This window comes from Chlorocebus sabaeus, chromosome 4 (assembly GCF_047675955.1).
Source record: "Chlorocebus sabaeus isolate Y175 chromosome 4, mChlSab1.0.hap1, whole genome shotgun sequence".
Taxonomy (NCBI): Eukaryota; Metazoa; Chordata; class Mammalia; order Primates; family Cercopithecidae; genus Chlorocebus; species Chlorocebus sabaeus.
The window spans coordinates 82,900,173-82,925,740 of NC_132907.1; the positions used below are offsets into that span (position 1 = coordinate 82,900,173).

The 25,568-nt window shown below is 38.5% G+C and overlaps 1 protein-coding gene across 4 annotated transcripts in view; it reads left to right on the forward strand.

Annotated features, from left to right (window-relative positions):
- The window catches only part of CTNND2 (catenin delta 2), a 928,193-nt gene that overhangs the window by 336,615 nt on the left and 566,010 nt on the right, over positions 1–25,568 (forward strand). For all 4 annotated transcript variants that reach the window (XM_007961220.3, XM_007961217.3, XM_007961219.3 and 1 more), the window contains one exon: positions 973–1,085. In XM_007961220.3, the coding sequence (XP_007959411.2) occupies positions 973–1,085 (113 nt within the window). The remainder of the gene's footprint in view (positions 1–972; positions 1,086–25,568) is intronic.

Below are 25,568 nucleotides of genomic sequence, written 5' to 3' on the forward strand. Positions count from 1 at the left end.
CTCCAAAACTGACTCCTGAGCTATTTTTCAGTATGAGAAATCATTCTTTTCTTGTTTCTTATCCCCAAAACATAACTGTTTAGATAATGTACTTTTTAAAAGGCATTAAATGTGACATTGTAAAAACTTTTCCTGCCGTTTCTTATTAAAATACATGATTTGCTCTGGTTATTTTTATTTTTTTAAAAACTTAAGTGTGTGGAAAAAGAAAACATAAGTACTAAAATATGGTACCAAAGCCTTGTTGTTGGAACAGCTGAGATTTTTGAAGTTCTGATTGAATCATTCATTAAAGTTTTCGACAGTGGATTTGAGGCAGTTTTGTAGAAACATTTTCATTGGTTCAATTGTCTATTTTTAAGGCGATATATCAAATATCTCAAAGGTTGTGTACTTTGTAATGAGGCTGTATGGAATTGGTGTCATTGTCATTCTGCTGGAATGCAAAGTTATGAAGAGTGTGGGTTATAAAGCATTATTTTCTTCAGTCTACAATATATAAGTAATATGAAGAAAACAGTATACACTATAGAGTTGACCAGAAGGCCAGTAGGGAATAAACACAATACTCCAAAAGATAATTAAAAACTGAACTTTTTTCTAATTAAATGCTCTACTTGTGGTATGAGGAGTATCACTATCTGTCGGGTGCTGACCGTCTGCCAAAGATAGCACAGGATAATTTTTTATGACAGTGTCTCCTTTAATCCTCATTTCCATCTTATTAAATAAGTATTTAAGTCTGTTTTACAAATGAAGAAACTGATACTTACATGAATTAACTTATTCAAAGTTGCATGGCCAGTGGGCCCCAAGCCCATCTAACCTTCGAATCCTAGTTTTATTGCACATTTCTCAAATTTGACATCTTGGAAAATCATATTTTCCCCCCTCAGCTGTCCTATCATTTTGGCCTGAATTTCACCTGTCATGTAGATGATTGAATTGATCTTGTGCATGGGTTTCTTTCAGGAATTACAGTTTGAAAGGCTGACCCGAGAGCTGGAGGCTGAACGGCAGATCGTAGCCAGCCAGCTGGAGCGATGCAAGCTCGGATCCGAGACCGGCAGCATGAGCAGCATCAGGTACCAGTGCGGCTCTGTTCATTGTCTATGCTTTGAGTTGCCACTGCAAGTAAATTGTGCTGTTTCTCTGCTTTCCAACCCGGTGGTGGAATTGGAACATTCAGTCAAATGTTGGAAAGAAATTGTAACTGACCTGATTTAAGATGTTCCAAAGGTGTCCAAAATGTCCTGATTTGTACTTGAAACTCTTTTAACAAAATTAATGCCTGCCCTGAATGCAAATTATACGTAATTTTACACAAAGGAAGGCTTTGCATTCAGCCAGCTTGCTGGAAATCAGGAGATGCCAAGTCACAGTCTCCCAGTGTGGGTCTTTTTTTTTTTTTTTTTTCTAAATGATCCAGAGTTCCAGGTTCCTGAAATAAAAGTGAGAACATTCTGGTGGAACCAGTCTTGTTTTTGCTAATACATAATGCTAAGTTACAAAATTGTGCCTTGAGGATCAACCACGTGTGCAGTTCCCCATGTGTAAAAATATTTACTCATTCATAAACATAAATGATTATTCAGTTAGTGATTAGTTTGAGATAATGAAATATATGTTTTTAAAACCTATAACTTTTTAGCCACTTGACCACAAAATAAATTATCCTCCTTAGAACCAGGCTTTCATATATGAAAATGTAAGTGTATGTGTGCATGTGTGTGTGAAAGAGACATAAGGCTTAACTTCCATTTCTCAAAAACACTCTCGTTCGATGGTGTGTGTTTGGCACTCTACTGCATTTTTAGGGAGGAAATCAAAGCTGCTATGGCAAATAAACTCCAACACTGCAGTGAACTTAGCACAATAGTAGTTTGTTTCTCTCTAAGGTAGCGGACTGAGGCTGCTACTTCTCCATATAGTGACTCACGCCCTCTTTCTAACTTGATGACCTTGCCATCCCCTATGGCTCTATCCTGAATTGCATCGTCAATTCCATCACCGCACTCAGAGTCCGTTAGTGAATATCAGTCACATGACCTCTCATCGATGGAAGCGGGTCAGGGTCCTGGGGTCAGCAGCCACTCTGCAGAAGCAGGAACATGAGTTTGGTGGACTCTTAGCCACCTGCTGCCACAAAAGAAAAATATCTTTGTATTCATTGCTCCAAAATACTTTATCTTTGTAAGAGTATAACTTTGTAATGGGAGCATTTTGTATTGGAGTCACATACTATTAAACTTTGAACATTGCTTAGTTGTTTTTTTTTTTTTCTTTAAGTAGAAAACACTGCACTCTCTGTTGTTAAGCAGGGTTAACCACATGGATGGAATATTATTTTCTATTATAAAACCTTATCTAGGATATGTGGAAGCATCTGCCTCTGCATCCAAATGTATATGTTGCTGCAAGTAAGTACATCGTGGTGTTTTAAACTCATCGCAGACTTGCCTTAAACATCCAGACCAACCAAAGCAGGATGGATAATGAAAACGAAAAGTAAACTGTGTTCGCTTGAAGTTGGTTTTATAAGTTGGACTAATTGAAGATGGTGAATTTAGGGAGAGAGAAAAATAATAATTTTAAGTGTATTTTTGCTTTACTACATCTAATTTTATACATATGAAGAGCTTGCTGTTAAAGCTGAACATCTCCTGAAAAGCTAAGCCTGCCAAATTTTATAGGTCCATACACACCATTGAACTGATACCGAGTTTGCTTTGAAGCCTCTTGTTTCACTATTGGTCTATTTTCCTTTTCAATTCATGTTCATAATCTTTCTGCGTGACGTTTTTCCATGTTGTACACCTTTTACGTGGTTTCACCCAACCCCATCCCCTGATAGGAACAGGTCTAGGGAACTATGTAGTAACCTGTGCATCAATTTCCAATTCCTGATTGGATCCTAAATGGACCTGACCAGACTGTGAGTATCAGGGCTCTTACTCTGGAGGATATGAAATAAGCAACCCAAAATCTGTGACATAAAATAGTGGGTGCTTGGCGATGGTGGCCATAGTGGCTTGTGTGCTAGTGGAGGACTCTGCGGTAACAGTGAGCCTCCCAACAGAGCCTCCCAACGGAGAAGCCAATGGCCCTGAAAGTCGATGAAAGCAATATAGTTTTCATTAGGCCGGCTGCCTAATGTATGTTTCCTGTATATTGCATTCATGAAATTACCTGATACCTTCTTAAAAACTGTCGTCTTTCCTCATTTGATTTGATTCATCTCAAGTTGGTTTCATTTATTACATCCAAAGTGTCTTGAATAAAATACGTCAGTTAATTCCAAGGTAGACAGAAAAATGATACCATGACAACTTTTGATTCTTTACACTGTGTCTTGTATGTCTAGCTCACAGCTTATGATATATCATCAACAAATCTGTCTTAAATCTGTGCTAAATAATAGTGTTGAGTGAAGGTGACACTGCCTAATTATTTCCCTTTGCCATATACAATATCAGTCTTCATCAAGCTTAATTATATTGTATTTTGAAAATCTCTAATGTATGAATCTGCATTTGTATAATACAAGCAATTTACTGATACTTCTCTAGAGAACAGCTGATGCATAGCATAACTTCCACTGTTTGTTTGTTTGTCATAACCTACTTGTTTACTTGGCTTCAGAAATGCAGCTTTAGGAATTCAGGTTTTCTTAAAGGTGATAGACTACCCTAATTAGCACATCAAAAGGGATATTTAAACAAAAATAGAGTATCAACAATTTTTTTTAAAAGAGGGCTATTTTAAAAGTCTGCTAATTTCGGTGTTGATTCATACCTCTTAATGACACTAGGGAGTGAGTAAAAGATTTTCTTAGGGGAAATGAAACAAAATCAAGTCACAATTACCAGACGTATTTTTATATAACAGGTAGAAATGACTAATAAATATACTTGGGTTTTACTCTGACTTTAATGATGGTAGGAATTGTGCCATCTGATTCCCAAGATCTCTCTCTCTCTTTTTTTTTTTTTTTTTTTGTTGAGATGGAGTCTTGCTCTGTTGCTCAGGCTGGAATGCAACTGTGGCATGATCTCGGCTCACCGCAACCTCCCCTTCCTGGGTTCAAGGGATACTCCTGCCTCAGCCTCCCGAGTAGCTGGGATTACAGATGTACACCACCACACTCAGCTAATTTTTTAAAATATTTTTGGTAGAGACAGGGTTTCACCATGTTGGCCAGGCTGGTCTCGAACTCCTGACCTCAAGCGATCAACCGCCTTGACCCCCCAAAGTGCTGCACCCGGCTAAAGATCCGTTTCCAGGTAGTCACATCAACATTTCAACTTTTAAAAAAGTATCAGTATGCATTTGTAATACAAGTCAATTTCCTAACAGTCCATCCAGTAGTACAGGAGGGTGCTAGGAGTTTGGGGGACAGACAGTCTGGAGATCTTTATTGTTGCAGCAGATCAGTCTCTGCATCCACCTCTCTAGGTTATAACTCCCTGCAAATGGGAACGTTGTGTTCTCTTAATCTCTTCACAGACTTTCCTAAACATCCACATGCCTATCATAGTTTCCAGAATTCAGACCATTTAGTGATTGTCTAAGGGTTCTGAGTCATCTGGAAAGAAGTTATTGGTGCTTTTTATTACAGCTAAAAGGTTTACCTTGTACCTTATCTCATTTCTGTCTTGGCTTTTTCACCCCAAACCTATTTTCAGATCAAAAAGCTGTTAGATTCTTCATCTTTCCTACAAATAGAGATTTTGGTTTCATATTTTCTCCGTGATTCCCAAGAACTATGCAGACCTGAGGCAGGAACATTATACACATGTTGCTTTTTTATGTAGGGTCATGATCAAGTCCTGCTTTATTTAAGATGATAATCAAATCCCTCTTGGTAGTAGCCACACCAGACCTCTGGCCAGCACAAAGATCTGGCTCATGCCCAGCCCAAGGCCCATTCCTGAGGCTCTAGGCCTGACAGTGAGGTGTTATCTGGCAGCTTAATGAGCCATCCAGTCCTCATCCAGGTTAAGGCCCCTCCCTGGAGACCTGTCTGAGTCCCTGTCCTTGTCATACTCTCTGTTAACCCTGTAACAGCATTCAGACTCATCCCTCTGTCTGTATTCAGCCCAAGTCCATCCTCTACATGGTGTGAGATAGATCTGCAGGACACATAAACCAGAACCGTATCTGTGAAGGATCCTTCCTTCCTTCTGCAGTTCTTTGAATGCATGATGATTTCTCATCTCAGAGCCTATGATACTTTCTTCCTAGAATATCCTCCCTCTTTAGCATGGTTACCTCTGCCTGTGGATCCAGTGACCCAGCTCAGGACTCATGTCCTTCTGAATGTCTTCTTGATCAGCGCAGGCTGGACTGTTTCTCTTCTTCGGCAGTGGTTGCAAGTTCACAAAGTGCTGGAGAAGGGTTGGGGCTAACACTCCATTGACTTTTCCGTAAGTGCTCTGCCACAGGATATTTTAACCTTCAGTCAGAGAATGGGTGGGAATTTCTCCAAGTGTTGATGAAAATTTCAGGGCACCTAAATAGATGCCTATTCATATTCCTTGATTTCCATAGGCATCAGTAACATAATGGTAGAGAAATGGAATTCAGATCACAGTTGGACCCCTCTTACGAGCATCTCCTAAAGGGGACTTGACTCTGGAAAGATTTACGATTGACAATCAGGGTAATTTATGACAATAGCAACAATTATGAAGAGTGTGACCAACAGTTAGACCTATCTATGTACTTCTTCTAAATGAGACGTAACTCTTAGAACACTTATGCTGATGAGAATGATGATGATTTATGACAATAACAACAATTATAAAGAATGAGGCCAACAGTTCCTGAGTTTTTCCTGCAGGCTAGCACTCTTTGAAGAATTGTACATGTTGCCTCATTTCATGCTTATGTTAAACCTTTCAGTTAAGTGTCATCATCCTCTCCACTTTGTCTATGAGGAAGCCACGGCAGAGCAAGACGGGAAGAATGGGTCCTTTCGAGGACGTGGAGGAGTCTGGCAATGTGGGCCACATTGAACAAAGCAGGTGGAGGCTGCAAGGGACAGGGGAATCAGACCCAGCGTGAGGGTGACCATCCCTGCAGATGGTCTCTGCAGCTGGGTCACTGATAGTCTCAGGGCTTTGCTGAGGTGACTTCTCTAGCAGAGCTGACACTGGGCATCCCATTCAGGGAGGGAGCTAGCTCTACTTGTCAGTTGTCCAGCAGTGAGGATGCGGACTGTAGCCCAAGGACAGCAGAGCACAGCTCCCACTGAAGGAGAGAGATGGTGACAACGGCAAGCTGCAGAGAAGCAGGTGGCAGTTCTGATTACAGGCACCGTGCCGTTGTGCACCCTCAGCCACTACTGGAAGGCACTGATGGAGAGAAGGATCTCAGGAGGCTGGGCAGGCAGACAGGATATCATAGCATGGATACTTGGGGTGCTCTGACCTTTGCGATTCCTCCAGATAAGACCTGGCTATAGAAGATAGAACAACAACCATGTTGTTATTCAGGGGATCACAGTTGAAAGCATCGTGCTAAATTCATTTTATGTGGTATAAGTGGAGAGCATAGAATATTGGACTGAAATGGACTTGAGCAGTGGAGACATTTATTGTCTCAGCCTTAGTTAACATGAAGCCTGAAGGTAGACAGGGTTCTTTTCTTTAGGTGTCTCAATGGTGCCATGACCCTAAGTCAACCTCTCTGTGAGTCCCCAAGCATTCACCTGATGGTTGTAAGGCGCCACGATCTCACTTGTAAGCAAGCAGAGCTGGAAAGGAGGGAAGGGACTTACCTCCTATCTCTGTGTCTCCCACAATCCCCCACCCCACACATACTTATAAATATATACACATACACATATAGAGCTATATGGTATATTAATATATAATTAATGATATATAATATGAAAATATATGAAAAATGTTTCCCATAGGGCCTCACATGGCCAGCCATACCCTGGGGGATCTTGTAAATTCCAGACTCATCTGCAATGGTTTTGCACAATGATGCCCAAACCAAATCACACATTTGGTAGCCAGGAAACAGGGTGGTAGTGGTGCTAGTGTAGAACCTAATAGCTCCCAATTACATATTACCTATTTAGTCTACACAACCACTTGCAAGGTAAGTATTCTCACATCACATAGATGAGGAAACAGGCTTAGATGTTAAATAACTTCACCAATGCCGCAAGTGCATAGCTGGGATCGAGACCTCAGTCACAGGTTCCAAACTCCATGTTCTTCCACTCTAAGCTATAGGTTGACCCTGATCCTGACCACCTGGGCCCCGCCCAGCACCTGTGTATACCTGCCAATATATTCTCACAGGCCAGTGGCTCATGCCTGTGATCTCAAAACTTTGGGAGACCAACACAGGTGGATTGCTTCAGCCCAGGAGGTCAAGACTAGCCTGGGCAACATGGTGAAACTCCATCTCTACAAAAAAAAAATTCAAAAATTAGCCTTGAGCGGTGATGCTCTCCTGTAGTTCCAGCTATGCTGGAGGCTAAGTTGGGAAGATCGCTTGAGTCCGAGAGGTCAAGGCTGCAGTGAGCTAAGATTGTGCCGCCGCTGTACTCCAGCCTGGGCGACAGAGTGAGACCTTGTCACACACATACACACACACACACACACTTGTTTATCACAGACAAACAGTTGCCATTATCTGCATCTGCATTTAGGTAAATGTCTCTTTCCCTTGACTGTGAGCCCTTTCCGGACGTGACCTTGACATGTTCATACCTGTATCCCCTGCACCAAGATGGTACCTGCCATGGAACTTTTCCTCAGTAAATGCTTATTAATTGACAAAATGATAACTGAATATTTCCAAAATGTAGTCTTGAGATTTGTACCATTTTCCATTAAACATTGTTTCTGAAAGTAACCAACTTCACTATGGATTTCCAGATTTATGGATTTCAGTCACCTCCCCCTTTGTTAATTATTGAAATAATTCCTCTGTCTTTTTTTTGGAAATCACCTCTTAATATTTTTGCCAATGGACAGCAACCTGTGCCCTTCCTAAAGAAAATGAACTGTTCTTTGGAATTTTCAGCTAGGCTGGTACCATCCTGGATTATCAAGAGATTCCAAATGTGTATGTCTGTTCAGTTACTCCCTCATTCCCAGCATGGTTTCAAAGATTATTAGCTGGAAAAAAATTCATTGCTGCTTGAGGTAGGCAGAATTCTAAGGTGTCCAGCAAGGTTCCCATCATCACTTGGTTTTCGGAGACTGCATAATCCCAGGAATGTAAATATGAAGGAGCCTCACTCTCCTAATTAGGTTATTTTAATAGCACGGTTGACTTTAAGAAAGTAGATTATCTGGGTGGGTCTGACCTAATCACACAAACTCTTTAAATCTGGGTCTGGAGGTCAGCGACAAAGAAATTCCATTCGAAGCTAGAGAGTTTTGACATGAGATAAATTTTCTGGTGCTGACTTTGAAGATGGAGGGGCTTTGTGGGCTAGCAGTGCAGATGGCATCTACATGCTGAGGAGGATCCTGAACTCACAGCCTACAAGAAAACCAGAACCTCAGTCCGATGGCCCAAAGAATTGAATTCAGGCAATAACTTGCATGAACTTGAAAGGGGATGATTCCCCAGAACCTGCAGAAGAGAAAGTAGCGCTGTAGAAATTTTGACGATAGCCTTGTAAAACTGAACAGAGTACCCTGCCAAGTCTGACTTGACAAAACTTATAAAACTGTTAGCTAAAACAATGAATGTTGCTGTTGGTGATTGGTTATGCAATGACAGAAAAGTAATACAATGCTTTGTAATCGATCATGTTAGATATATATTACAAAAAGCTGAATTATAAAAGTTTTTGAGGGAAAATAAATTTTATTCTGTGACAATATTTATTCCCTTCAAAAGCTTAATATATATACCCTATTTTTCAAGCATATATGCATGCATTTATACTCAAAAGCTAATCTGTAGCTTTGATTCTGAGAAGTGGAAGAATTTGAATCTGGAGTGGAGTGATGGTTTACTGTAGAATAAGGACAACTAAATAAAGCAATCATCTTTAGCCTCACCGTTCTTACTACATAGATTCACAAGATGTTGATTGTTACTAGCTACACCTAAAAAGATAAAACATAATAAATATTAACAGTTGCTTGCTCTACATAAGGAATTGCTTTCTTTCCTTCCCACCTTTGAACTAGTGAACTTTTTTGCAAAGACGTTTCCACCAAAGTCTGCCATACTTTGAAGATTAGGGTGCAAAAGGAATACATGTTCTAAATACTATCAAAGGCCATTCTCCTTATTAGCTAAATTTCAAGAGCCCAAATGCCAACAGTTCTATAACTAGAGTCTAAAAATCTTTTCCACATATGCAAAAATGTCAAACTTATTTTAGGGAAGATGCTGATTTCCAGTTAATATATTAATAGTTAACAGTATTTAGTGAACAAACAGAAGCCGGTGGTCATATACATTTTGTAAGAATGAAATGTATTTCTTCAAAAGTGTGATTAGTGTGAATTTTCATGAGAAAATAAATAATATAGGAATGTAATTGTTTCACAAAGTAAGACATTTTGTAGTTTCATCTTCTGCAGGATGCAATATTGAAATAATTCAATTTATTTTTTAATAAATAAATAATTTGCCAAAATATTTATTTTTGGAAACCAGACATATATTGAAGAATCTGCTTTTTACTGTTTACCAACCATAGCTATAGGAATTTATATCCTTACCACAGTGAGTACACATTTGCCAGTTGGAAAAAATACAGTTAGATTGCTTTTGGATCCTTTTTTTGGAAATTTTTTATTAAATATAATTTCTGTTTTAAAGTTAGGGAGTAACTGTTAGTTTCCATGCTAGGAAAAAAACATTTCTCATGAGGCTGAATTATTACTGCTCCAATAAAGTTATACTGATTTATTTAAACAAGACAATTAGCTTATTGAATTGTCATTCAGAATTAACATTGCAGTAGTCATTTCCAAAGTCTTTGAGAATGTCTGCTTCACTACAAAACCAGAAGAACAAATTAGAGGGACTGTAGACATATTTTGGAGACTTCTCAGCATTGCCAATTTTGTTTTTTTCCAAAAGTTTTTCTGTCTTTGTTTTCTTCCAATTTAAATTCCAAAGCAGAACCTTCCCTCACAAATATTCCTAATTCAAAAGTCTGCTTATGAATCATTGTTCTTCTTGTCATAACCCCTTTATTCTTTCACATTATTTGTTTTTTTATTTTATTTTAATTCTAACCTCATGTAATTTGCCTTTTACTGCTGAAATTATTCCTCTAAGATTCCCTCTTACAGTTTTTCCTTTTTCCGCCCAAAGCAGGAGGGATATTCTAAAATACTTTCTGGATCCTCAAGATTCATCTCCCTGTTTCCCAAGCACCAACAAATTTCTGGTCAGGTTTTCATTCTCTTTCTCCTCCCAAATAGCAGGAGCATTTACAGCCATTGTTCCTTTAACAGGGAAGCTCTTATTCCTCTAAACTTCTCTTTTTTTGTAGTCATCAGCCCTCTGAGCCTTTCTCATCTAGCCAAGAGTCCAAGGTCACTCTACTGAGCCATGTCCATATAGTATCACAGCTTTCTTTGATCTCCTAATCCTTAACCAAAATGTATGAACTGGATTAAAGCTGCTGCCTCCTATACTAGACTTTGCTGAGCCTTGTCAACTGCTAGAACTCGGGGCCTGTTTCTCCTCCATTTCCTTGGCTAGTCTATAAGTAATTTCTCCAGGACGGGGACGACAAGCATATGCCAAACCAGTGGTCAGCACATAGCAACTGTTCAACCAGTGCAGAGTGAATAAATGAATGAACAAACCAATGAAAATACAGTAATTTTATTACTGTTCTTATCTCATTGGCATTGTTTTGACAAAATCACCAGTCTTATTAATCTTAAGTATTTCTATCTTTATATATTCCAGAGTACATATTATCTATTGTGTTATTCATTTTTCTATATATCATATACATTTTATATGTATTATATATTTAGATGTATTTTATACATATAATTTATTTATGCAATACATTAAATAGTATATATTATTCTGACCTTGCTAGATCACAGTATTACATTTTGATATTCATTGTAGTTAATTTTCATGAAAATATCTAGTTGTTAATGTGGTATCATGGATTCCAGGGCCAGATAGCTTGATGTCCTCTGAATGTGGAACTATGGTTGACTTAGTCTCATACTTTCACTCTGATCTTAAGAAAAGGATGATAGTAGTTCTAACAATAGTAATGACAGTAATAATTTTAATAACAATTTCAGTGTTTATTGAGCAGTTTCCCTAGGCCAGGCACAAAATTAAATGGGTTGGATAGATTATGCCATGTCATCCTCATGAACCCTTTAGGTCTTCTTGTTTTTTTTTGTGGTTGTTGTTGTTGTTGTTGTTTTTTTTTTTTTTTTTGAGACAGAGTCTCCCTCTGTCGCCCAGGCTGGAGTGCAGTGGCCAGATCTCAGCTCACTGCAAGCTCTGCCTCCTGGATTTACACCATTCTCCTGCCTCAGCCTCCTGAGTAGCTGGGACTACAGGCGCCCGCCACCTCGCCCGGCTAATTTTTTGTATTTTTTTTAGTAGAGATGGGGTTTCACCGTGTTAGCCAGGATGGTCTCAATCTCCTGACCTCGTGATCCACCCGCCTCGGCCTCCCAAAGTGCTGGGATTACAAGCTTGAGCCACCGCGCCCGGCCAGGTCTTATTGTTTTTATTTTGTAGATAAGAACATTGAGATATAGAGAAAAAGAATCACTTTCTACAAATTCAATGGTGTCTAGACATTGATTTCTGAATCTAGGCATCTGTACTCCCTGAGCACATGCATTAAAATGTCACACCACAAGACTGCCATTCAGTCTAACACAGTATCTTGAATTGTGTTGTAAATAGCCATCTAAATGTGTCTCGTCTGTTTTCACCCTAGGGATGCAAACATTCTTGAACTGATATTCTGCTTCTTTTCCTTTCCATATACTGTAGTGATTATAGTTGTTTTGAGATTCCTCATCAAAATATGTTTCTCAGATTTATTTTTATGCAAATTAAGAGGTTAAAAGTATATGTTATCATTAGTATAAATACCTTCATATTAACTCTTGCAAATTGCCAGTTGACAAATTATACTAATATTCTTGTCTATAAAATACCAATCATCATATTAAGCATAAGATTGTTCTAAATTTATTTGAGAATAATAAATAGTCAGCTGTTTTAAGAATTTGATGTGGGGCCTTAGAAAGGTTGAATACTTTATGGTTATAATTATTTGATGTATTTCTTATATCAATTACTGTATCTTAATGCTTTTATATCCATTTTGAAGTGTGCTTTCTTCCTAAATGTCATCTTACTTCAAAAAGCTAGTATTAATTTTACATCTAAAAACAATCAGTATAACAAATTTTATTTAGAAGAATTGCAGTATAAACAGATGTTTTATAAAAACTAACTCTAATGAATTTTGAAATTTAATATTCTGATCAGTAGAACTGGAAATCTTTATGAATTTATTTAGAGTTGCAAATTCCTTATATTTTCTCTTATTCTTAGAGCTTTTTCAAACTCGTAGATCCAAAACATGGAGTTTCTAATTCCATAAATGATAGCTAAATCTCGTTGTGTTTTTTTTTTTTTTTTTTTTTTTTGAGACGGAGTCTGGCTCTGCCGCCCAGGCTGGAGTGCGGTGGCCGGATCTCGGCTCACTGCAAGCTCCGCCCCTCGAGTTTACGCCATTCTCCTGCCTCAGCCTCCCGAGTAGCTGGGACTACAGGCGCCCGTCACCTCGCCCGGCTAGTTTTTTGTACTTTTTGTAGAGACGGGGTTTCACCGTGTTAGCCAGGATGGTCTCGATCTCCTGACCTCGTGATCCACCCGTCTCGGCCTCCCAAAGTGCTGGGATTACAGGCTTGAGCCATCGCGCCCGGCTCATTGTTGTGTTTTTATGATAGTTCCTAGCTTTGCCTTGAAATATAGTCATAATTTCTCTTATATTTATTTCTTTCATCTATAAAAATGGGGATAATGCTCTTCTATAAATTTGCGATGACTAAGTGAGAAATGTAAGTAAACCATCTCACATACCAACTGTTACAAGTGAATCACATATATTTTCCCTTTTTGATGAATACACAGAAAATCTTTCATTGAAGTCCCTTTTCTAATTTTTCTACAGAAGATTATAAAATTGTTCCTCTCACTGTGGGCTAAAAAGATGTATCACAGTAGTACCATGTTTGTCTCCTTCATAATATAGACTAGACAACCACACAGAAATTGACAAGATGAGATGGAAGAAAGCTTAAATCAATTTCCCTTTCACACAGGCCACCTTAATAAGTCTCCATACCCACTGCTGGAACTGAAGATGAGATTCTCAATATTGTGTGATAGTAAAAAGAAGAGCGATAGTGCAATAATAACATATGTATAATAGGAAATGCGTAATAAATAAATATATAGAAGCCAGTGACTCTTTGAATAGATATTCTTCAAACAGCAAACAGCAAGAGATGAACAGATTGCCCCAATCATGCACACTTATTCCTGTCTCTGCTGTAAGTGTAGAAATATGATGAGGAGTAGAAAGGCATTTGTGTCTCCACTCTATCTTCCTTCAGATGCTGAGAGTCCAAAAGCTTTTGCCAAGATACATGTTCATATTTGTTTGTTTGTTTATGGTCATTATAGAACATTGGAAACCAGTGATATTTCAACCAAAAAAAAAATAACAATGAGCATTTGATGTACTCAAGAGGAAAGTCAGCTGAAATGTCAGCCATCAATCTTGGCATGACTACAGCTTTTAGTCAATGAACATGATTCCAAGTGTTCAAGTTACTAGGATGGAAAAGAAAGGAGGGTATAGCAGAAAGATTGTTGTAGTGAGTACTAGAAGATTGTGGTCTTGGCAGCAGCACATTTAAGGTGTGACTTTAAGGCAGTCATTTGGATTTCTGTGTCTTAGTTTCGCTCACCTGTAAATTAGGACGCAAGAAGAGTCTTGGTTTTTCCCAGTGACCCACTCTGGTGCTGTTCATCTGAATATTTTAGGATGGGGACATTAATTAAACTTGAGTAAAACAGTAATGAGATTTAGTACTTTCAAGGAAAGCAGATGAATTATCTATATATTTATTTAGCTTTTTTAAAATATAGAAATCTCCTGTTAGGTGAAGGCATGAACTTTATATGAGGGCAAACACAATTTAAAAGAAGTTTATAAGTATATCGTAAGTTGCCTCGTATGGTCTGGATGTTTTCCAGTTTGACTAAAATGAGCTAAAGATAAGGAACTTGAATAGTGTTTCACGCTGAGGGATACCTTGGAGTGGGCCTTTTAAGAAATAATGGTTGGTTCCATTAAAAGAAAATATGCTTATATAGTATTCCCAAGGGCTTAATGTGTTAGAGTTATCCTTGTTCTTCAGGGATGACTATGAGGTGGCTCTTGCCCTCTGGGGTTTCACTATCTAAGACAGAAGCAGCAGGGCAAGGTGGCTCAGGTTCAGGTTCAGCACATTGGGAGGCCAAGGTCAGGGGATCACCTGAGGCCAGGATCACTTGAGTTCAGGGGGATCACTTGAGGCCAGGGGATCACTCGAGGCCAAGAGTTCAAGACCAGCCTGGGCAACACAGCAAAACCTCATCTCTATCCAAAATGTGAAAAACGCCCGGCACGGTGGCTCACACCTGTAATCCCAGCAGTTTGGGAGGCTGAGGTGGGCAGATATTTGAGGCCGGTAGTTCGAGACCAGCCTGACCAACATGATGAAACCCTGTGTCTACTAAAAATACAAAAAAAAATTATCTGGGTGTGGAGGCGGGCGCCTGTGATCCCAGCTACTGGGGAGGCTGAGGCAGGAGAATTGCTTGAATCTGGGAGGCGGAGGTTGCAGTGAGCCAAGATTGTGCCATTGCACTTCCAGCCTGTGTAACAAGAGCAAAACTCCATCTCGAAAACAAACAAAACCAAAAAATACCTGGGTGTGGTGGCATACACCAGTGGTTCCCAGCTACTCTGGAGGCTGAGGTGGGAGGAAGAGGTTGCAGTGAGTTATAATTGCACCACTGCACTCCAACCTGGGTAACAGAGTGAGACCCCATCTCGGGGGGAAAAAAAAAGCATAAATATGCTAAAACATGATAAAATATATTGCTGCTGTGAAAAAAAAAAACAGTAAGTGGTACTGGGGTTGGTTCACAGAGGGATATTTCTTTGTCAGGGATGCAAAACATTGGCAGGGAAAGAAATGGGGTAAAGGTGTTGCTCAGAGGGAAAGACAGTCAAAAGACACAAAAGACAAGCCGCTATTTGAGATCAGTGTGGTTGAAATGGAGTCGATGGGGTATGCCAGTGTTGGGTAAGGATGGAGACCGAGTATACCCATTCTTTGAGCGGCCATGTGCTGCACATCCAGCTAGAGACTTTGCATGTTGCTGAGTAGTCAATAGAGCGTCCAAAGGAGGGATGGAAGTCCAGGGAGGCTGGTCCACAGTGCAAGTTAGAGAGGGTGGCCTTACCCAGGAGGTAGGTCAGAAAAATTTCACCCAAGGTAACGAGTGCTTCCAGAGGCTGCAGAGCTAGGGCTGAGAAGATCTGGAGACTCACTTGTGTCAAAGGACACAGGGCAGGATTGGGAAGCTATTACTTACTTCAAAACAACCTTTAACAAAACATTTGGTAGGCTAATCCAATATTGTGGGCTTAACTTTTACCACAACCATTCCCCATTTTCAACAAGAACCCTTTGGTTTTTAAATGATTTTCATCCTATGTGAATGTATTCTAATTCTCTTTTATCCAGGAGAAACTGTCATAGAATTTTATATTTCAGAGTTTGCTGTGTTAGCAGCAGGCAGCGAAGAAGTCGCCTAATTAGTTGACAGTAACGCTGTATTCATAAGCCCCAGTCTTCTCACACATCTGTTTGTTTAGTACCTCAAGAGCTGAGGAAGTTTAAAAATTGTCACACATTGTTGCTTTGTCTTATGCACTTATTAGAAAATGGGATTCTCAGCAAGATTTTATTGAAAAGATCTGTCCAAGGCATTGACTGCCAACTTTCCTCGGAATTTAGCAATTAACCTTCTCTCCCTAATGTGGGAATGATGGCATCCACCTGCCGAGAACTCCTTGTCATTTTGACATATCTCATTTAAGGTAAAGAGTTTAATTCTGTCTTTTGGACTCACGTATTGTTTGTCATGTCATAAATGTCCAACAAATTCTGAAGCTCTAATTTAAGGAGGTAGCTAGCATGGTGGTGAAGACAACGGAGTTTGGAACCATAGACTTTGAGATTTGAATCTCAGCTCTGGATATTATTAATGATGTGTAATTGAAAAGTATTCTGGTAAACCCCATTTACCTATTTGTAAATTTGGGAGAATAACACTTACCTCAGAAATCTGTTATAAGCATTAATGTAGATGTGTTTTCAAACAATTAGCTAGTATTAGGCACTGAGAAAGTATTCCATACATGTGGGCTCTTCCTCTTCTTAAATAATTAATTGATTTAGATAAACATCTTTATGACATGTTACACACATGAGTAGATAGGAAATGCCCTGATCTTTACAGATACATTATTCACTTGTGGCTTTCCTTCTGTCTCTTATTTAGTGGATGGTAATGATGTCTTTAGTTAGCTAAAGACAAGTATTATAGCTATTGCCCAAGAACACCAGAGTACAGCAGTGTTCTTAAATTAATATGTAGTAATATGTGTATGCTAACATAGCTGTGATACATGAGAGTATCACACTCCTTGGGACACAGTCTCATCACCTTGAAAATGGTATTGCCCTCAGGTGGGTAGCTGCTCAAGGCCCCCGCATTTTGGTCTGTGTTCTACTACCAATAAGCTTCATTTATTTCCCTGGTAACCTGGTACTAGAAAAGAATTTTACCTAGGAGAGTAATGTGGGAATAGAGAAAATCCTCAGTGTTACCCAGCCATTGAAATTGTTTGAATGTGTTTAAAGCCTGTGGATATTTGGGGGATTATGGAAATGTATGACATTCTGTAGGATTTACATCTAAAATCTGGAATATGCCTGTGGCAGGTGAGTGGATGCTGGGGTCAGCCAATCAAGGACAAATCTATAGGAACATGAGTTTGTGCTATCCTCTGCTCTGATGGCAAGGAGGGTCAAATCTCATTCCTCCATCCATTCCTTTGTTTATTCAACACCTAAATTGTGGACTTACTATGTGTTACACAATGTTGCAGACGCTGTATATAGATCCGGATAAGAAAAACTGCCTGCCCTCAAGCAACCTATAGTCTTTATGCTACCTTAACTGCATACCTTAGCAGGGATGGTAGCAAGACCTTGCCCAGGTTAAAAATGCCTTCCTAGGAATCTATAACAAAACGTATATCAAGCTAACCCTCCTGAGCATGACAGGGCAATTAATACTAAGATAAAACAGCAAGTGCAAGATCAAAATTCAAGAGAAGAAATTAAATTTAAAATAACTCTCTTCTAGTTAAACTACCTTTTGGGGCAGGGATGCAGAAGTGCATTTTAAGCTTCAACTGGACCATTTCAAACAGTTACTATGTTTGGCTAGTGAACTAGCATTCCAGAGGGAGAAAATTAATCAGAATTTGATATGCAAATCTTAGAATCAGAACACAGAAATAATAAACTAATAAAGAAATAAAGCTCCATAGAATATTTAAAACATTTAAAGAAATATTGACAACTACAGCATAAGGGAATTTTAAGAAACAAAATGTAAAGAAACTAGTGGTTTTTCTGTTAAAGGATTGGATTTGCCGTTTTACACAGAAGATTTAACTTCCTTCATTATTACTGAGGAAAATTGTTATATTTTATGTCAGAAAAGTACAAAATCAAATATATCTCTGAGGTGTTAATTGGACACAACGATAAGATACTTCCAAATAAAAGTATTATGTTGTACTGAAGTACATCACAGACTATTTTTAAAATGTTGTCATTGATTAATAAGGCTCTAATTATAAAGCAAAGAGAACTTGTTTGAGATTTTGCTATACAAATATGATTTTCAGAAACATCTTATATTTTAAGATAGTAGCATGCATAATGTAATGAAATCTATGATATGTACAATTGCAAATATGTAGTATTTGCAAATTCATGGTTTTAAAAAATGCTGTAACTCTGTTGAAGAAGTACAATTTGACCAGTAATTGTTGGAGAGTCTTCTAGGCCCCTTCCTCATTGTCTCTCTCCTACTATGTCAGAGATAAACAGCTTTCTCAATTTTGTGTTTATTTGTACCCTTGAAGTTCTTTATATTTTCTCACACATATGCATCCTAATAAGTAAAGTATTACGTGGTTTGCCTGACTTTGAATTTTACATAAATATGTTATGTGTTCTTTGCACCTTGCTTTTTACCACACTCTACGTAGATTTGCCCGTGGTGTGCTGGGTGCTGGTAGTTCATGCAGTTCTTTTTTTTTTTTTGGCTTTCGCTGATGACTCCTACTCCATCATTTGAATATGCCACAGGGCATTTACACTTTCTCCTGAGAACATTTGCAGAGTTTGCAGGGTTTTCTTCTGTAAACATATAGCTAGAGACATTGTCATATGAGTCTCCTTGTGTGGGCGCGCAAGTGGTTTGTTGGGCGGGCACAGAAGAGAAATGTCTGAGTTGTGGGATTGGAACATCCTCAACTTCTCTCTATAATGCAAAAGAACTTTCAAAAGTACTTGTGCAAATTTACATTCCCACTGGCAATATGTAATCCATTGCTCCACATATTCAGCAAAACTTAACATTTTCCTAATTATTTTGGTGCTGTTGTTGCAAATCTGGTGAGTTTGAAGTTTGCACTTCCCTGATTTAGGCATTATTGGCACTTTCTATACACTTATCACTTACTCTTGTCTATTCTTCGATTAAATGCCTAATCGTGTCTTCAGCATATTTTTCTATTGGTGGTTTGTCTTTTCTTTTAGTTATTTTAATTCTGAATATATTTGAATACTAATCTGTTAGTTGTATGTATTACAATCATGTTCCCCCAGTTTGTGTCTCCTTTTTTTGCACTATAGTGTCCTTTAATAAACAGGATGCTTAGTTTTAATGTGAGGTTGATCAGTATTGTTTAAGAAATATTTAAACAATTTTAAGAATTAAAACAACATTTAAATGATTTCCAATGATTTATTCTATGAATTGTAAAGCTGTATCCTTTTACATAATTTTTTTTTTTTTTTTTTTTTTTTTGAGACAGAATCTCACACTGTCACCCAAGCCAGAGTGCGGTGGCGTGATCTTAGCTCACTACAACCTCTGCCTCCAGGGTTAAAGCAATTCTCCTACCTCAGCCTCCCGTGTAGCCAAGATTACAGGTGCCTGCCACCGTGCGCAGCTAATTTTTGTATTTTTAGTAGAGATGGGGTTTTACCATATTGACCAGGCTGGTCTCAAACTCCTGACCTCAGATGATCCACCCACTTTGGCCTCCCAAAGTGCTGGGATTACAGGCATGAGCCACTGCCCCTGACCTACATTAAAATCTGTAATCTATTTTTCATTGAATTTTAGCATATTAGGATGCATAGATTCAATTTTATTTTTCATGTGAAATAGCTCTCCTAATACCTGCTATTGAGCAGACTGTCCTTTGTCTCATAAGCTGCAGTGCTGCAGTGCCGTATCTGCCTTTTTCACATATGTGTAGTCTGCTGCTGAGAAATGATTGGGGAAGAATTAACAGCTTTATGATTGGGGAAGAATTAACAGCTTTATGATTTTGAGTGTTCTCATTCATGAACTTGATGTCCATTTATTTCATTCTTTTCAAGTGTTATTCAATTAAATTTAAACATTTTTCCAGAAAGGTTTTGTGCTGCTCGCTGTTTCATTCATTGCTAGGCTACACAAAGTTTTTGTTGCTCTTGGAAATAATCTTTTTTCATAAGAGACGTCTTCTAAGAATTTCTGTTTTATATAGAAGTGCAGTAGAATTTTTTATGTTGATCTGATATCAAGCAAAGTTACTAAACTTTCTAATTACCTCTAGAAATTTGTAGACTTCTTTAGGGTTTCTATATAAGCAATCTGTGAAAATTACTGTATTATATCTTCTTCTAAAATCTTACAATTTTTGTTTTGTTTTGTCTTTGTGTACTGATAAGAAATGGGGGAGAGCAGACAACCTTTTTTATTTAATGGAATTACATTAATCTTTATCATTAAAAGAACTGCTGCAGGGCTTTTTTGGGGAAAAAAAGCTTTATTGAGATATAAATCAAATGCCATGCAATTCATCATTTAAATATAAAATGTAATGCTTTTTAATATATTCTTAGATTCTTACAACCATCACCACAGTCCATTTTAGAACATTTTCATCACCCAAAAATAAACCGCAAACTTCTTCTAGCCCTAGACTTTCTGTGTCTATGTGCCCATTCTGGACATTTCATGTACATGGAATCATACAATATGCAATCTTTCATTATTGGCTCTTTTCATTTAGCATCATGTTTTCAAGGTTCATCGATGTTGTACTAAATATAAGGACTTTATTTTTAGTTGCCAAACAATATACCATTGTATGGATAAACCATACTTAATGACATAAGTATGTATAGATATATATGGATTAGTATGTATGGATAAATTATGCTTTAATGATATAAATCCATTAGTCAGTTGGTGGACATTTGTATTGTTTCCACTTTTTGGATATTATGAATAATTCTGCTATGAATATTCATGTACAAGTTTATATGTAGACACGCATGTTTGCATTTCTCTTAGGTTTATAGCTAGACAAGCAGAATTGCTTGGTCACTTTATGTTTAATGTAGCTTTTCTTTTTTTTCTTTTTTTTTTTTTTTAAGACACAGTCTTGCTCTGTCACCCAGGCTGGATGGAGTGCAATGGCGCGATCTCAGCTCACTGCGTCCTCCGCCTCCTGGGTTCAAGCAATTCTCCTGCCTTCAGCCTCCCGAGTACCTGGGATTACTGGCACCCACCACCACACCCAGCTAATTTTTTGTATTTTTAGTAGAGACAGGGTGTGGCCAGGCTGCTGGAACTCCTGAACTCAGGTGATCCACCCACCTCAGACTCCCAAAGTGCCGGGATTACAGGTGTGAGCCACCATTCCCGGCCAAATGTAGCTTTTCTATAGGCTCATTTTATCTAGCTCAGGTCATTCTATTGACTGATTTATTGACTGATTGAGATAGAGTTTCACTCTCACCCAGGCTGGAGTGCAGTGGTGCAACCTCAGGTCACTGCAACCTCCGCCTCCCAGGTTCAAGCATTTCTCCTTCCACAGCCCTCCTAGTAGCTGGGATTACAGGCACCTGCCACCATGCCTGGCTAATTATTGTATTTTTAGTGGAGACGGGGATTTCACCATGTTGGCCAGGCTGGTCTTGAACTCCTGACCTCAAGTGATCCACTTGCCTCAGCCTCCCAAAATTCTGGGATTACAGGCATGGGCGGCCATGCCCAGCCCTCAGGTCATTCCTTTTAATTGCTAATTTGCTAAGTGTTTCGTCATAAAGAATGATTGAGTTTTAGTTATTGCACATATCAATAGCTCATTCCTTTTAAGTAGTATTCCATTGTGAGGATGTAACACAATTTGCATATTCATTTACCAGTTGCTGCACACTTGAATTGTTTATAGTTGTTGCTACTTACAAATAAAGCTGCTGTGAACAAGTGTTTGTGTGATTTAATAGTTACTTTTTCTTGAGTAAATCCCTAGTTGTGGCATCATTGAGTCATATGCTTGCATATACTTAACCTTTTAAATTACTTCCCAAAGTGGTTGTACCATTTTCTAATCCTGTCAGCAGCATATCAGTGTTCTATTAAGCTGTTTCTAATATGCCACTTTAAGTTCTATTTTTCATTTTCTAGAAGTTCCATTTTTTCTTATTCACATCTGCCTTGGAATATTGGAAGAGCTCTTCATTTTAATTTTAAAGTCCCCTTTATATTTTCAAGTAAATTATATAGGCTTTTCCCATATTTTTTCTGCATCGGATAATTCTATAATCTTCAATCTCCTTCACTTTGATTCTTCTATTTATTGTTTTTAATGACAGCCTGCTCACTGAGGCATTTTTTCTCATGTGTGTTAGATTTCTGACTGTGGATTCATGTTCCTTGTAACTTATTTACAGGAATTACAGGAGGTCAGAGTTTTAAGGTATGGTCTTCCAAGAAAGTTGTATCTTTTATTCTGCCAAGTATGAGGGCATCCTGCTGACTTAGGACCACTTTGAACTAAATTATTAGTCCGTGTTGGGTAGAGCATCATACGTAATGTAAACAGGGCATTAAACCCCCATGAGTAAGGACTCTTCTGTTTTGAAATATCTATGAATCTCCTTTATGTTTTGACTAAGCTATTAATTGAATGGAATTCCATTGATCTTTATTGTTAAAAGAACTGCTGCAGGTGTTTTTTAAAAAATAACAGCTTTACTGATATATAATTTATATGCCATGCAATTCATCCATTTAAGTGTAAAATTTAATGGTTTTAGTAGCTCCAATACATACTTATGGCTTTTAACAGAAGTTGACATAATTCATTGTATTATCAATGAATGGGTAAAATGCAGTAAAACTAAAGAAGGCAACAAGAAGCCATCAGACTATTTGGTTGTCACAAACATAAACTATACAAGCTATATCAGGCTGCTTTTTATCTGTAGATACCTGTGTGTAGTCAGAAAGAATGTCTTCTGCCCTGAAGCCTTGCAGAGTCTCCCTTAAATGAAGGAATGCCTGTATCTGTGGAGAACACTTACCTTAAGTGGAGAGGACACTGCCATAACCTTTCTGATTAGTTCCTGTTATATTTCAACCCAAAAAAGTATAACAGAGCCTGGATTGTTTGCAGACTTCATCGACGTAGAACATGATGAGAGGACCCTGCCCATATGGGTTGTCCCTGAATAGTTTTTAAAGTTAGACTTGAAAAACATGAGATGATTTTGACTGCAGTTGATTGAGCAATCACATAGATGAAAGTTGATTCTACTTACTTGCAGTACTCTCGTTTGTTGTTCCTGGAGCAGAGGTAGAAGAGGTGCACGCAAGTTTATCTCATGGCGGACAATTCAGAGCACTTATATATGTGACTTGAGATTTTGATGTGAAGATTTGATGTTAATAAATGAGTATAACATTCAGAAATGAGATACAGGGACATCCTGTGCACTCCCCATCCTGACCTCCCCGAAAGTGTAGCCTCCCTTTCCTGTTGCTGTGGGTTTTGGGGGACCCACTTAAAGCAGGGTGATGCTTTATCAAGGCTTTGTGATGAACAAGAAGTGGCATAGGGCTTTGACTGACAGACAAGGGTAAAAATGGAAGTCACTGTTTTAACGTTTATCAAAAAATTGCCTGAATTAAGAGTGTATAATGACCTTTTCATTTCTTTTAAAAGCACAATTATAATAATTTGACTGGATTATATGCCTTCCTAAGTATATTATTAAATACATACATCATTTCACCACCTTCTCATTATTTAAATAAGAATGTATGGGAACATATTTTTAAATGGTAAAGCAGTATGTAAATGGAAGTAATTATAGTTGGTATAATAATAAAACATTTTGCATTACTGGCTGCTATATATCACCAACTTACGTTGGCTGCTCTAGTCATCAAATCATTTATTTTAAAACTAATCAAAATTAATACTCAGAATTCTCATTTCGAGAATTTACCCAGAAAATGAGCAGGAAAACCTGGAATGATTAGTTGAAAGGACATTTGAAATAATGAATAGGTAGAGTCATTCTTTATTTTATAGTTTTCTATATTCTAACCTTCCCTCAAAAGAAGGCGTTCTATCCAGACAGGCAGTGAGTCCCTGCAGCATGAAGCAGGGATCAGGGTTAGAATCTGACACAGTTCGTTATTGATTGTGTTTGCTGGCCTGAGCTTTGCGGGCATATCCTCTTGTGTTGCCTCTGAGGTAAATCCCTGCAGGTCATGTTCTTGGCTGACAGAGCCATTTTTTAATAATTACATTCTGCTTTTTCAACAGCAAAGGGGTAATGATGTCCCTAAGGGGACAAAAACAGTTTTTTGTTTGTTTGTTTGTTTGTTTTTTATTGGGGAGGGCACAAAAGTTTAGATATTATAGTGGTCTGTGAACCTCCAAAGGCCACAGTATGAAAACAGATTATCTGTGGTGGTAAAGTTGCTTGAGGTGAGGGAAGCAATTAGGAATAAAAGTTGGAAAAGGCTTTTGGGGGTTCAGTAATGAATAACAGGTTGACAAATCCGACTCGTGAGGATTAGGAGCCTTGTGCCATATGGAACACAGACCACGGGGCTCTGATATGCATTTGGATTAACATGCTCTGAGAAAGGCTTATCGTGGGCAAATAACACACTCAATTCAGTTGAGATGTCTTATCTAAATGTTCCCTTAGCAAAGACAAGAAAACTGGTTCTTGTTCTTTATCTATAGCCCTGTATAGAAAAATGCAGGTTTGAGTGTGTTTGTCATTCTCTAAGACTGGAAGCTTAGTTAGGCTTTTCCTCTGATCCCTACAGGCTTTTCACTAAGTTTCAGCTTAATTTAGAAAATGTGTTCTCTCCTCTTATGTCCTTTTATAGTGGTGGCCACAGGTGAGGAGATAGAAGAAACAGGACTGGTGATACTTTCCTAACTGAGATTATGATGACCTTGGAAAAGAACTTTTCCTCTGAATGACTTTTCTTTATGGCTATTTACCTTTGTCCCAGAAACTGGTACCAAACTGTTAAAAGTAATTTTAAGTGTGTTCCAAGAGTTTTCTGCACCAGTGGTTCCTGACAATGCTATAATATTAGAATCACCTAGGAAGCTTTCTAAAACACATCCCTGGGACCAACCTCAGGGAGCCTGATTTGATTGGTCTGTCGGGGGAGCCTAGGGGTCTACAGCTCTGGTGAGTTTAATATGCAACCAGGGGCAGTGTCTAGCTCCATATTCTAAAGCTGCTGCACTCCTCAGTTGATGGTATCCACTGCCTGTGAGCCCTGGGCTTTGGATCAGAACAATGGTGTGGTATTTTGCAGTCTGATTCATGGTATTTCTGTCAAAGGGCTAAGTCCTGAGTCTAAATGAGACAAATTTACAGCAATTGTCACCTTTAAGTAATAACAACAGCAGCCAGTATTCACTCAACCCCTGCCTGTTCAAAGCACTTGATGAGTTAACTTACTTAACTGTCATACTAGAGGTAAGTATAAACCCTTGTTATTTCCGTTATTGGGTGGGTATAAACCAGTAGGAAAGAACTATGTTAAGACTGCATCATGATTGGGAGGCTGAGGTGGGCAGATCACCTGAGGTCAGGAGTTCGAAACCAGCTTGGCCAACATGGTGAAACCTCATCTCTACTAAAAATACAAAAATTAGCCAGGCATGGTGATGTGTGCCTGTAGTCCCAGCTACTCAGGAAGCAGAGCCTGGCTTGAACCTGGGAGGCAGAGGTGGCAGTGAGCCAAGATCCTGCTACTGCACTCCAGCCTGGGTGACAGAGAAAGACTTATTCTCAAAAAACAAAAAA